Source organism: Nyctereutes procyonoides, unplaced genomic scaffold, assembly GCF_905146905.1.
Source record: "Nyctereutes procyonoides isolate TBG_1078 unplaced genomic scaffold, NYPRO_anot_genome, whole genome shotgun sequence".
Taxonomy (NCBI): domain Eukaryota; kingdom Metazoa; phylum Chordata; class Mammalia; order Carnivora; family Canidae; genus Nyctereutes; species Nyctereutes procyonoides.
The window spans coordinates 72,198,594-72,211,439 of record NW_026575146.1 but is presented as its reverse complement, the minus strand read 5'-3'; the positions used below and the strand labels follow the sequence as shown (position 1 = coordinate 72,211,439).

The 12,846-nt window shown below is 61.3% G+C and overlaps 2 protein-coding genes across 2 annotated transcripts in view; one reads left to right on the top strand and one right to left on the bottom strand.

The window, feature by feature from the left end:
• SHANK1 (SH3 and multiple ankyrin repeat domains 1) overlaps positions 1-5,825 on the bottom strand; it is a 46,650-nt gene extending 40,825 nt beyond the window's left edge. The window contains exons 1-6 of the mRNA XM_055311550.1: positions 5,454-5,825; positions 2,619-2,916; positions 2,003-2,206; positions 1,438-1,509; positions 245-353; positions 4-155 (exon numbers count right to left, since the gene is read on the bottom strand). Of these exons, the coding sequence (XP_055167525.1) occupies positions 4-155; positions 245-353; positions 1,438-1,509; positions 2,003-2,206; positions 2,619-2,873 (792 nt within the window). The 5' untranslated portion in view covers positions 2,874-2,916; positions 5,454-5,825. The remainder of the gene's footprint in view (positions 1-3; positions 156-244; positions 354-1,437; positions 1,510-2,002; positions 2,207-2,618; positions 2,917-5,453) is intronic.
• Positions 5,826-9,336: 3,511 nt separating this feature from the next.
• Positions 9,337-11,632, top strand: CLEC11A (C-type lectin domain containing 11A). Its single transcript, XM_055310852.1, has 4 exons — positions 9,337-9,661; positions 9,886-10,072; positions 10,372-10,563; positions 10,956-11,632. The coding sequence occupies exons 1-4, from the start codon at positions 9,515-9,517 to the stop codon at positions 11,399-11,401; spliced, it is 972 nt and encodes a 323-aa protein (XP_055166827.1). The 5' UTR covers positions 9,337-9,514; the 3' UTR covers positions 11,402-11,632.
• Positions 11,633-12,846: the final 1,214 nt, after the last annotated feature.

Genomic DNA, 12,846 nt, shown 5'->3' with positions numbered 1-12,846 from the left:
CACCGTGAGAGCGAGGCAGTGACGGGCACACGCAGCTTTGTGCAGCGCTGTCATGCCATCCCGGGCCCGGAAGTCGATGTGGGCCCCTCCTAGGCACAGGGTTCGAATCACCTCTACGGAGCCTTCAGTCTGGGCAGCCAGAGTCAGGGGGGTCTCTAAGGGGCAGGAAAGGCCAGTCACATGCAGCCCTTTATGCTTCATTCTTGGCTCCCCACCTCTTCCAAAGCCTAGAGGTCCCCCCTACCTCCTGAATCTGAGTCATGATAATTGGGGTCCAGCCCCTTGTCCAGCAGCCGTGCCACTTTGTCGGATGTCCCGAGCTGCACATACTCCAGGAATTTCTTCAACCCCGTCTGAGCCATGGACAAGAGAGAGAAGACAGGCCAGTCAGGGAGCAAGGGAGAAAAGCTGGGGTCTTGAGAAACGCTGTCCCCTGGAAATACACAGTGAGCTGCATGTGGCACTGAGAAGTCTCTAGTAGCCACCTTTAAAGAAAAAGGAAGGGGCACTGTTGATTGTATCGTAATCCACTTCAGTGACCTATCTTTTTAACCTAATGTAGTCACAATATTACCGCATCAACAAGTGATCCACAGGAAATTTATCAAGGAGATAGTTTACTCTGTTTGGGGTACTAAGTCTTCGAATTCCGAAATCCAGTGTGCATTTCACACTCACAGTAAGGCTCAGTTTGGACCTGCCACACCGCAAGTGCCTGGGAGCCGTATATGGCTGGTGGCTCCCAGAGTGGATGATGCAGGTCTGAAGGGATGGAATATTTGGGGGAGGACAGAGACGAATGCATGATGGGGTCAGGGTGGGGGATGAGGAGAGGTCAGGGGCTTTTTCCTCTCAAGTGTCCGGAGTCTTTTACTTCACCTCTGACTAAAGCAGCCCCCTGGGTTCCTCCCAGTTCTTAGGGAACCAGTGGAGACATATGGAGGACAGAGGCCTGGAGGGCAAGGTGGCTAGATGTGGCTGGGGTGGGACGCACCCTTGGATCTGGAAGAGGTTTAGGCTATGGAATTGTGGGAACAGTGCGGTGTCTAGGAAACACCCCTGAGTCAGAGGGACAGTGTGTGTCAGAGTCTGGGCCACGTGGGGGGAGGCAGGGGCCCTGCGTGGATATGGGGCGCCCAGAGATGAGCTGAAAGAGTCCAAGGAAGAAGAAAGTAGGTGCTGGGGGTGGGGGTGGGGGATGGTGTGGGCCTGGGCTGAGGAATGAGAGCCAGAGAGGGGAATTAAGAAAGGCTATGAGGGAGGGAACCCAGGGGCATCTAGGGATGTCCCAAATGCAACACAGCATCTCAAGTTAGTGGGGGACACCGGGCAGAGGAATGGAAGGGGCTGGGGAATGTGGAGAAGACATGGGGAGGAGCTCCGATTCTCCTTGGGGGCGGGATGCTGTGGGGGTAAGCGCCAGCAGGTTTCTCTCACCTTTGTATGCAATTTTGCCAGCTGCTTCTCATCCAGGTTGGTCTGTTTGTAAACCCGGGTCTTGTATCGAAACTGTGGCCAAGGGTGTATGAGGGGAGAGACACAGAGACCTGGAATCAGGAGCCTGGACAGGAGGCTAGACTCCTTTTGAGCCAGAGGGGTCATCTCAGGGTCAGGGGGGAAACAGCCCTGGAGCCTTGGCTGAGGAGGCAGATGAATGTGGGACTGCTTTGGAGTATGGGCACTGCAACCCCTGATGCGAACAAGTAGGAGTCTGGACCCCGCAGCACAGAATGTTCTAGAACACCTGCTGTAATTGTGCATCATTTCCCACTTTGAAAGGCGAAGAGAAGCCTGGGCCAGGGAAATGACTTGCCCAAGGCCACTCGTTGGTCAGAGGCAGAACACACCGTCCTTTGAACTCAGGCCTCTCTGACCTCTCCTAACGCTTAGGAGATCTGGAAAAGCCCACTGAGTTTTCCTTGGAAGGCAAGGGCTTCACTGAGAGGACAACAGGGCATGCCTTCTCTCCTCTGTGACCAAGCTGGGAAGCTGTGGGCCTCACCTCCAGGTAGGGCACCCCCTTCTCAAAAGACTGGGGGTACTCCCGAAGCAGCCGCTCCTCCTCCAGGAAGTTGGCATCGCGGCCTGAGGTGGCCGGCTGGAACAGACCATAGTTGAGCACATCCTGCAGGCTCTCGCTCAGGGCGCAGAGCACCTGCTGCTTGGCTGTCCAGATGGTGGCATCGGGGTTGAAGCGCAGACATTTCTGGTTGGGGAGGTGACAGGGAGGAGCCTGAGGTGGTTTGGAAAGGGGGTGGGGTGATTCTGGGGACAGGAGGGGAACCCCCCGGGGGAAGCAACTGGGGGTCTGGATATGGGGGCCTGAGTGGGAAGACACCCGGCACCTGGGCAGCCCAAGTGGCTCAGCAGTTTAGTGCTGCCTTTAGCCCAGGGCATGATCCTGGAGACCCGGGATGGAGTCCCACACCAGGCTCCCTGCATGGAGCCTGCTTCTCCCTCTGCCTGTGTCTTGTCTCTGCCTCTCTCTCCCTGTGTCTCTCATGAATAAATAAATAAAATCTTTAAAAAAAAAAAAAAAAGACACCCAGCACCAGAAGCCTCCTCACGAGGGCCTGGGTCCCCGTCCCCCGCTGGCCAGCAGGCAGTCCATCACTCACTGTCTGGTGCAGGTCCGGGATGCCAATCCTGAAGACCATCATGCTGAAGTGGGCGTCGTCCGGGACAGACATGGAGCGGCCCTGGAGGCCTCCGGTGGAGGCCAGACTACCAGGTGCCCCGCTGCCCTGGCCCCGGGTCCCCCGGGGGCCTCTGCTGGGCCCGTCTGGGGAGCTGTCGGACTCTGAGCCCCCCTCGGGACACTCGCTGGCACTGTGGCGTTCCTCGTCCTCGCTTGACGCGGGGCTGTGGGTCATCGTGGGGCCACGGGGCGACAGGGGACAGCAGCATCACAGGCGGCTGCTGGGGCCAAGGGCAGCTGTCAGGTGAGGAGCCCAGGGCTCTTAGAGGCCACAGCCACCCTCCTGGACAAGCAGTCTAGGGCAGCTGCCCCACGTGCCCCAGGTAGACAGGAAGGAGGCCGGACACACCCCCAGCTACTCCTGCTGCCTCTGCTCACACACGCCCATCGCCACCACGCTTCCAGCAGGTCTCCTTCCCTGCCCTTGGCCCTGCTCACAGACCCCCACCCGTCCTGCGCCCCACTTTGCCGCTGACCCAGCATGGCAGTGTCCCAGAAACCGCAGAATCACCGCGGGAGCTACTGGCCCACTTTGGCAGGCCACGGAAAATGCAGTTAAAATTAGCTGAGGACAGACAGGTGGACGACCCACCGGCATCCTGCCCTCCTGGCCCCAACCTGGCCCCTCACCCAAGGTCCTCCAGTCCTCCTCTTGGATACCTGGTGGGGGGAGGCTGAAATGTAGTAATGGGGAGACAGAGGTGCCGTGAGCCTGGGATGGCAGAAGTGGGAGGCCGCGTGGTGCCCGGGAGTGGTGCCTGGGAGCGGTGCCTGGGAGCGGGTGGAACCAGTGACTTCACTGAAGTGTGGCTGACAACGTGTGCAGAGGACTGCTGGGAATCGGTGTCCCAGGGGAGCGAGGACACTAAGATAGGGGTGTCACAGGGCAGAGCATCATGCATGGGGTGTCCCCAAGGGAACCACAAGAGATGGCCGCTGCAGACTGTTGGAGGCATCCTGAGAGAGGGGTGTGGGTAGTTGGGGAGACTGGCCTGGGAGAGCCCATCCCGTGAGTGGGTGCAGTGGCCTGGGTCAGTGTGGGGTGGTTGTGGATAACCTGTGGGCACATCTGAGGACTGGCACCACAGGACAGGTGGATCAGCATTGCCTGGTACTGGCAGATCCACTCAGAGGGAGACTGGGGGCTGGGAGGGTGGCTAAGAAGTGGGATGATGGTCTGGGGGACTGGGGTGGGAAGTAATCTTCAGGTCCCCCACTATTCTCTCCTGAGGTGGCCTTATAAGCCTAGGTCCCAAATGGGGTCCACCTCCCTCTGCTTCTCCCAGTCTCCCACCCCAGCACCGGAAACCAGAATGTCTGGTCTGGTCCCTCCCCCCCACACCAGGCCCAGCTCCTGCACCGTTGCCATGGAGATGGGAAGCAGTGGAGGGTACTGCTGACTTTGGGGGAGTGGGGATGGGCTGGGGGGGTTGGGGGAGGGAAGACAAAATGAGTGTGGGGGCAGGACAGTTCCAAGAGCTGTGGGTGAGTGAGCAGCTTAACCACGAGCTGGCCCACCCCTCCCCCATGCATGGCCAGGTTGCGAAGCCCCCTCCCCCTCCAGGTACCCAGCAGAGCTGCCCCACCTGGCCCGTGCGGAGGTACCCCCCTCCCTCGGCAGCCTACGGCTCCCCCCACACTCCACATCCCACCTCCGGACCCGGAGTCCGCTGCCACTCCCCCTCGGCTGACCCTGGCTGACCCCAGCCTCAGCCGGGCACTTAATGGGGTGGCCAGGGGGATGAAAGCAAAGCTGGCCCCGGCTCCCCAGCGCGTGCGGCTGCCCCCCACCCCCCAGACCAGCTCCGGCCCCTCCCCCTCAGACCCGAGGGAGGGAGCGGGCACACTCCGCCGGGGCGGCATGAATCAAACGCTCCGCGGCTAAGAATAGCTGGCACGCAGCTGGTACTGAGACGGGCTGAGGAATCGGCGGGGGGGGGGGGTGGAGAAGGGGAGAGAGGGGGTGCCCTGCGAGGCTGCGGGGGGACAGGGGGCGGCTGGTGTGGCCGAGACCGGGCCCGGGAGAATGAATGGAGGCGGAGAGAGGCGGGGAAAGGCGGGGAGAGGAGCCGGGGCTGGGGCTGAGAAACTGGTGGGGGAGAGCCCCGGGCCGGGGAGAGGGGGCGGGGGCACCCGGGAGCGGGACTCGGAGGCGGGAGCCGAGGGGGCGCGCCGGCCGGTGGAGAAGGAGAGGAGACGGGTGGGGAAGAAGGGAGGCTCGGGAAGAGGGTGGGAGGGGATTGGAGGAGCCTAGAAGGAGAGGCAGGAACCAGAGGGGGCCCAAGGGGGCGGAGGAAGCCAAGGCCCAGACCCCCGACGGAGGGGCAGGGAACCACGCTGACCTAGGGGAGGAGCCTCCCGCGGCGGGGCTGCAGGAGGGGTCAAGGGCCCCGGTCGGCAGGGGTGGGCGAGGCGGGGGAGTGGCCGGGCAGGGCCAGGAGGTGGGTACAGCGACCGAGCCCTTGGCCTGGGATCACGGGGCAGCGGGCTGGGGGCCTTATGGGCGGGGGGATGGGGGGCGCATCCTCCCCTCAAGTCTGCTATCTGGGACGGGGCACGGGGGACCGGGGCGTAACCCAATTTGGCGTCGCCCGGGGCAACGCTCCCCTCCTCACCCCACCCCCCACCGCACACCCGGGCCGGGAGCCCGGCGCGCGGCCAAGGACGTCCGGGGCGCCCCTGCCCCCTCCCGCGGCCCCGGCCCCGGCCCCGGCCCCGCAACTCCCCCAAACCCCCGTGTTTTCGGCCCCCTTACCTGCCTGGCGGGGCTGCTGAGTCCCGGTCGGCGGCGCCCGCGGCCCCTCCCCCCTCCCCCCACCCCCCACCCCCCCGGAGACGGGGGACCCTCAGGCCATGCCCCACCGCCCCGGAGGGCGAGCGGGCCGGGGAGGGGGCGGGCGGGGGCCGGGGGGGAGGGCGGGAGGGCCGAGGACCTCACCCCCCCCGCGGGCCGGGCCTGGCCATCCGCAGAGCGCCCCCCTTCTGCCGCGGCCGCCGCGCCCCTCCGGGCTAGCCCGCCCCCGGCTCGGTCCGGCCGGCTCCGGGCGCGGCGTCTCCGCCTGCTCTTCCTCCTCCTCTTCCTCAAGCCGCCGCCGCCGCCGCCGCCGCCGCCCGCTCCGCGCCTCCTCTGCCTCCCTTCTCGCTCTCTCGCTCTCACTGTCTCTCCCTCACCCTGTCTCTCTCTCTCCCTCCCTCTCTCCCTCCCCTCCCTCCGCCCTCTCCCCTCCCTCCGGAGCCAGCTGAGGAGATATCGCCCCTCCCCGCGCCCCCAAACCTCGCCCATCCCCCAGCCGGCTCCACCCCCTCCCCTGCCTCCCCCCCATCCTCATCCCCACCAGATAACCCAAGGGGGCTCTACCCCAGCTTGCTCCCTACCCGGACCATGGGGCCCCGCCCCCCTAAGGGTACCGCTACACACACACACACACACACACACACACACACACACACACACACACCAGGACCGCCCCTTCCCCCAGCGCTTCCCAACCCCTCTACACACAGTAGGACACAGTGAATATTTGTTGCTAGACTCTACATTTCCAAACTGGATTGTGAGAGCTATAGATTTCTGTCCCCCCCAAACACACACAAACAAACACACACACACACATCTTCCCCCAAGGCACAGGTGCTTAGAGTCACTAGCTGGCCCTGCTAGGAACGTGTGCACATTACCCCATATACATACTCTCCAAGGCATGCATGACCTAACATACCTGAGTGTACATCACCACAAACACACCTAGTGACATGTACATATCACACCCGCTGTCCAGGGCAGACACACAGCACAGCAGTGACCCCCTCACCCAGAGGGGCAAGCACCCAGGTGGGCATGCTCAAATCTCCAGCTCACACGCATGCCAGAAACAGAGGCACACGACTATAAGGAGACATGTGCATGCAGCCCCATCACACTCACCCACCTCACCATTTCACAGGTGTGTGCACACATCCAGTTAGAGGCACAACATAGTGCCACAGCTCCCCTCCATAGCTGACATTTCTTGAGCACTTCTTGTGTGCCAGGCTCTGCTCTGGATTCACTCATCGACTTCTCACATCAATCCTTTGGGCTGTGGATTTTCACCATCCCCATTTTCCTGAGCAGGAAACTGGGGCACAGAGAAGCCCAAGGTCACCTAGCTATAAAGAGGTGGTACCAAGGATCAGGGACAGGTAGGTTGGCTCAGTCTCTATGCCACTGTCGTTCACTATGAAGCATGCCATGGCTGCATGTCCTCCTTCATTATACACAGACACACCCAAGATCTCCTCACAGCTCAGGTCCCTGGTGCCTGGGACATACCACACAGGCAGGGCAGTTCCCACAAGGCAATGGTGAGAGGTTCCTATCCTTCTTCTAGCTCCACCAGCTTCTCCAGGACCGCCCACCAGCCAGAGCACAGGCAATGCAGAGGGCAGTTCTAGGGACGCCTCTGGATGTGCATCTCCGGCTGTGGGCTCCAGGGTACCGGGGTATGAGCCAGCCCAGCTTCAGGAGGCCTCGCTCTAGATGCATACTTACCAGCCCAGGTGGTGAGCATCTGGGCCCCAGGGAGAGAACAGCTGCCCACATTGGCACCAGCAGCGAGGGAGGCTGTGCACCCTCTATGGTTTACAAGGACTTTCCTGGCCTGTGCATTCTCTCTCCAGTCCTCTCTCTGCTAGGGAGGGGTCCCCCAGGCCCCTAATAGTCACCTGAATGGCCTAGGCTCTGAGATGGTGAGCAGCCTGCCTTAATGTCACACTGTCTTCTGCTTTCTTGGAAAAGGGAAGACTGGATGAGTGGACTTCCAAGGCCCGCCTGGGGCTTCTAGCGTGCCCTGCCCTTGCTTTGACCTGGAAGCCTCTGCCAGCTGCTGCCACACTGGTGCCCTCCAGCAGGTTGCACCATCCCTTCTCTGAGCCTCAGTTTCTTCTCTTGAAGAGTGGGCTCTGCAATCCCTGGCTGCTAAACATCATGTGCGCTGGCACAACCTAGCCAGGCCCAGGCTGGGAAAGCCCTGCATGACTCACGGGTCTGGCATAGAGTGGGCATGGCATGGCCTCCTGCTTCCTTTGCCTCTGCAGCTTCTCTCCCACTGCCTTCACCACCTCCACCCTGGCTACCACCACCCCCCACCCTGGATGCCCCTGTGCCCTTGCCCCAGGGAAGTCGGGGTGCCATCTAAACACGGTGGTCAAGCCTTCAGTCTTTTGGCTAAACTGTTACCCCACCAGGAATAGCTATTTCCTTCCTTACTTAGCAGACTGATTGAGCACCTACTGTGTGCTGGATTGGCCCTGTTCTAGCTCTGGGGATAAAGCAATGAACAAGAATGCCTGCCTTCACTGGCAAGAGACGGGCAATAAAAAAAACAATGTCAGTTCTTGATTGTACCAACAAGATAAAATGGGGTGTTAATTGGTAGAGGTGTAGCTTCTTTTGGATATGATAGGGAAGGGCTCAGTGAGCTGAGACCTCAGTAATGAGAAGGAGCAGGGGGAAGAGCATCTAGGAGTAAAAGGCTAGTGCAAAAGCTCTGAGGTCAGAGGGAGCTTGACGTCCAGGAAATAGTGAAGAGGGTAGTGTGGCTGGAGCCTGGGGAGCAAGGGGGGGCATGAGCTTGCAGAGGTACAAAGGGCCCATCCTTCCCAGCCCCCTACTGTGCAGGCCAGGCCAGTGCTGAGGACAGTGTTTGGCTTCCCTCCTGCATGTGATGGGAAGCTGGGGGAGCAGGGGAGTGGGGAGTGACGTGATCTGATTTACGGTTTGGAAGCATTGCTCTGGCTGCGGCAAGCAGCATGGATTGGAGGGGCTCGGGAGAAGGGAGGGGGAGAGCCAGGAGGAGGTGACTGCAGTGGTCCAGTCGAGAGATGAAGCACTTGGCTGAACGCTAAGAGCTCCGTGCGCCCAGCCCTGCGGTCTGTCTACTCCACCTCTGGAGAAAGCTTCCTTGACCACCACCAGCCAACCCTCCCTCCTCCCCTTCTGCCCTACTGTCTGCAAGTCTGTGAGGAGCTGGAGTCCCCAGCACTGCCCCACCCAGGGCCTGGCCTGCAGGAGGCTTCCAGGAAAGTACAGCAAATGAATCCCAGAGCCCTGCCTTCTAGAGTTGCATATACAGCGACATGCATGCTCTTTATACGTGTCCCCACAGACAGGGACACATACTCATTTTCATCCTGGGGCAATGACTTGAGGCCAGGAAGGGAGCTCTGGGGGCAGGAGGTGCCCTAGAGCCTGCAAACGGTGGGAAAGCCTCCTCCAGGAGGGGGCGTGGGCGATGGTGGCCGCAGGGTAATAAAAACCTTTGGAGACCCTCTAGTCTCCCTGCTCCTGAGGAGTGGCCAGGAGGAGGAGTAGGGAGCAGAGCCAAGCTCCAAGAATCCCTCTATGGTTGTGTCCTGGGCAGAGGTTGTGTCCCCAGGATCCCTTGGAGAGCCAGCTCCATCCTCTCCGGGCCATCTGAGCTTTTGGCCATGGTGGAAGAAAAGAGAAGGGCGGAAGTGAGCTCTGGAAAGTGGGAAGAGGGGGGGTATGTGGGAAGACCCAAGGCGGGATCCAGGCTTTGGAACGTTGGAGGTTTCCGGCCACAGAGGCAGGGCCTCAGGGGAGCCAAGAGAGGCGGGGAGAGACACACACACACACACACACACACACACACACACACAGAAGAGCAGGGACCAACAGACAAGCAGGCGGTGGACACAGACAAGAGCTGGGAGGGAAGGGACCAGGGGCTAGTGATTTGTGTGCACTCCAGTTCCCAGAGACATCCCCTTCCCAGAGATCCCTCTGCAGCCTTGAGTGCTGCGGAGCCCAGTCTGATGCAGGCAGCCTGGCTGCTTGGGGCCCTGGTGGTCCCTCAGCTCCTGGGCTTCAGCCAAGGGGCTAGAGGAGCAGACCGGGAATGGGAGGGGGTCTGGGGAGGCGCCCAAGAGGAGGAGCGTGAGAGGGAAGCCCTGATGCTGAAGGTGAGTTGCTTAGGACTCCCGCGGGAGCTGGGGGTGTGGGGAGGAGGGTCTTCCAGGGTTGGGGAAATGGGCTAGGGAGAGTGATGGGACAGGCTTAAAGGATGGGATGATGGGTTCAGACAAGGGACTCTGGGGCAGAGCTTACAGCTGTAAAGGGGTTGCTGGAGCGTGTGGGGCGTCAGAACGCAGCTGGGCTGCCCCTAATCATCCGTTCCCTGCCTCAGCATTTGCAGGAGGCCCTGGGGCTGCCAGCTGGGAGGGGGGATGAAAATCCTGAGGGAATCCCTGAAAACAAGGAGACCTGGGGGACCGAGGAGGACGATCAGGGGGAGGAAGAGGAGGAAGCAACGGCAACCCCGTACTCTGGCCCCAGTCCCTCTCCCACCCCTGAGGACACCGTCACTTATATCCGTGAGTAATCGTTAGCTCCGCCCTGCCCCCAGGCCTCCGCGGTCATTTTTCTCAAAAATGTACCTTCGTTTCACTGCCCAGGACCTTTCAATTGCCCATCGCCCAGCTGATAATCCCACGTCCCCGGAGCTCCGGGTGCCTGGCCTTGCCTCCCCAAGAGCCCGAGGCCACTGGCCCCATCTTCCGGGAATCCCGAGTGCTCCCCACCCCAACTCCGTCCCCGGAAGCCCTAAGTCCCTCCAGACCCTTTGGTCCCCACCCCGCGGGTCCCGTTCAGCGTGCGCCCCGTCTGTCCGCAGTGGGCCGCCTGGCCGGCCTGGACGCAGGCCTGCACCAGCTGCACGTCCGTCTGCACGCGTTAGACACCCGCATGGTCGAGTTGACTCGGGGGCTGCGGCAGCTGCGGGAGGCGGCAGGCGACACCCGCGACGCCGTGGAAGCCCTGCAGGAGGCGCAGAGCCGCGCGGAGCGCGAGCACGGCCGCTTAGAGGGTGAGTCCTCATCGCGCGGGGCAGGGAAGTGGGACGATCCGGGTCAAGAGGAGGGCCGGTGGGAGGAAGGGGCCCAGAAACCTCTGGAGAGACTCAGGGTGTTAGGGGCGACTGGGTTCCTAGAGATTTGGAGGTACGGGCTTACGGGGAGCTTAGAGTAGCCGGGAGGGTGAGCGCGGAGAGCGGGCGTGCCGTAGCGGAGGCCAGCGGCGCTGTGGAGCGTTGCCGACTCGGGCCGCGCCACGCCCCCCACGGTCCAGTTCCCGCAGTCTGGCCCCACCCCCAGCGGGCCTAACTCCCCGCCTCCCAGGGGTTCCGACCCCGCCCCCTCACGGCCCGCCCCGGAGTTGCCTGACCCCGCCCCGCCCCGCCCCGCCCCGCCCCGCCCGCAGGCTGCCTGAAGGGGCTGCGCCTTGGCCACAAGTGCTTTCTGCTATCGCGCGACTTCGAGGCCCAGGCAGCGGCGCAGGCGCGGTGTGTGGCGCGGGGCGGGAGCCTGGCGCAGCCCGCGGACCGCCAGCAGATGGAGGCGCTCACCCGCTACCTGCGCGCGGCGCTCGCGCCTTATAACTGGCCAGTGTGGCTGGGCGTGCACGACAGGCGCGCCGAGGGACTATACCTCTTCGAGAACGGCCAGCGCGTGTCCTTCTTCGCCTGGCACCGCGCGCCCCGTCCGGAGCCCGGCGCCGGGCCCAGCCCCGCGCCGCACCCGCTCAGCCCCAACCAGCCCAACGGCGGCACGCTGGAGAACTGCGTGGCGCAGGCCTCGGACGACGGCTCCTGGTGGGACCACGACTGCGAACGCCGCCTCTACTACGTCTGCGAGTACCCCTTCTAGCGGGGCCGGTCCTCGCGTCTCCAGTCCAGCCCACCCCTCGCCCTCTGGCTGGGCTGTTCGTCCTGGAGAATGCCCTTCCCGCCCTCTCTCCCTGCCCACGGATGGAAGTGTGTACCCCCCCTTGGCTGGGCGATCCCGGGGGGCCTTCTGCGGAGCCGAGAGCCCTTACTCGCCTGTGTCTTTCTTGGCATCAGGCTAAGTTCCGCGCTAATAAAGCCTTCTGGAATCTGACTTGAGCTAGCAGTGGAGGCACTTTTGGTCTGTCGCGTCGAGGGCAAGCCCTGGAAGGGCAAGACCCTGACCTTTGGATGCCTATCCCGTTCCGTTTTTACAGATATTATTTGAGCCCCAGAATCAGAAGGATGGAGAACACACACACACACACACACACACACACACACACACTTATCTATATATATACACACACATCATCTGCTCCTGCACACAAATGCCCAAAGTACACGCATGCACACGCTGCTGACGCCTCCAGCTCCATCGTGTCCCACTCACGACCTTTGCGATACAGGGCTTGTCAGGCATTGTCCAGGCCTTGACCTTGGTGCAGGTCAGAGATCTGAGAAATACGAAGGAGCTAAAGGTTCTGACAAGTCCTGCAGGAAAAAACCCATTTAATTTTAATTAGTGTATCTCAAACTCGTTCCACGAGATGGTTCCTTAGCATCATGTAATATCAGGCCCTGCCCTACTCCCTTCCCCGACCTCAGGGGCATGTGTTGGGAAGCAAACTTAATGTATACAGCCTGGAAACTTAGGCTCCCTCCTAGTGTGCCATAAGCCAGACCCTTTCCTTCTCTGTGCCTCAGTTTCCTCACCTGAACATGGGCACAATTATCCCACCTTGCATTAACTCTTGGAAAATTCAGGTGAACCTAGGAAGGTGAGCGTTTCAAAAATGGTTGAATGTGAGTCACATGCTACTCTTTCTTTCACTGCCTTTTTCACATCTTTGTTCCCTGAGAACACTAGGGAGTGGGCCAGCCTGGCCTCTGCATTGAGGACAGTCTCTTTGAGGGAGGAGCTCTTATTCTGGAATCACCCACTGTCTTCCCCCCAATACTGGCAACATGATCCTGACCCTGACGTCATCATGGGGCCCAGGAACTGGAGTGTGCCCTGTCTGTCCTTATATCTCCATCCCTCCCTCTCCTTCAGCTGTCGTACCACCAGCCTAAAATGTCACCATTGGATCCACCGGTGGGAGGAATGAGCCATCCCTGTCATCTCAGCTCTGTCATTTCTCAGCCCCACCGTCCCCATAGATAGGAGTAACAGAATGGGGAATGGTGGGGAAGGTGGCAGGGTGGGGGAGGTGACAGGGTGGGGGAGGTGGCAGGGTGGAGGGGTGCTCTGGTCAGGAAGGCTTCAATCAGGGAACTGAAAACATTGCTCAAAATTCTTCCCCCTCTGAACTTGTTTCCTGGAGT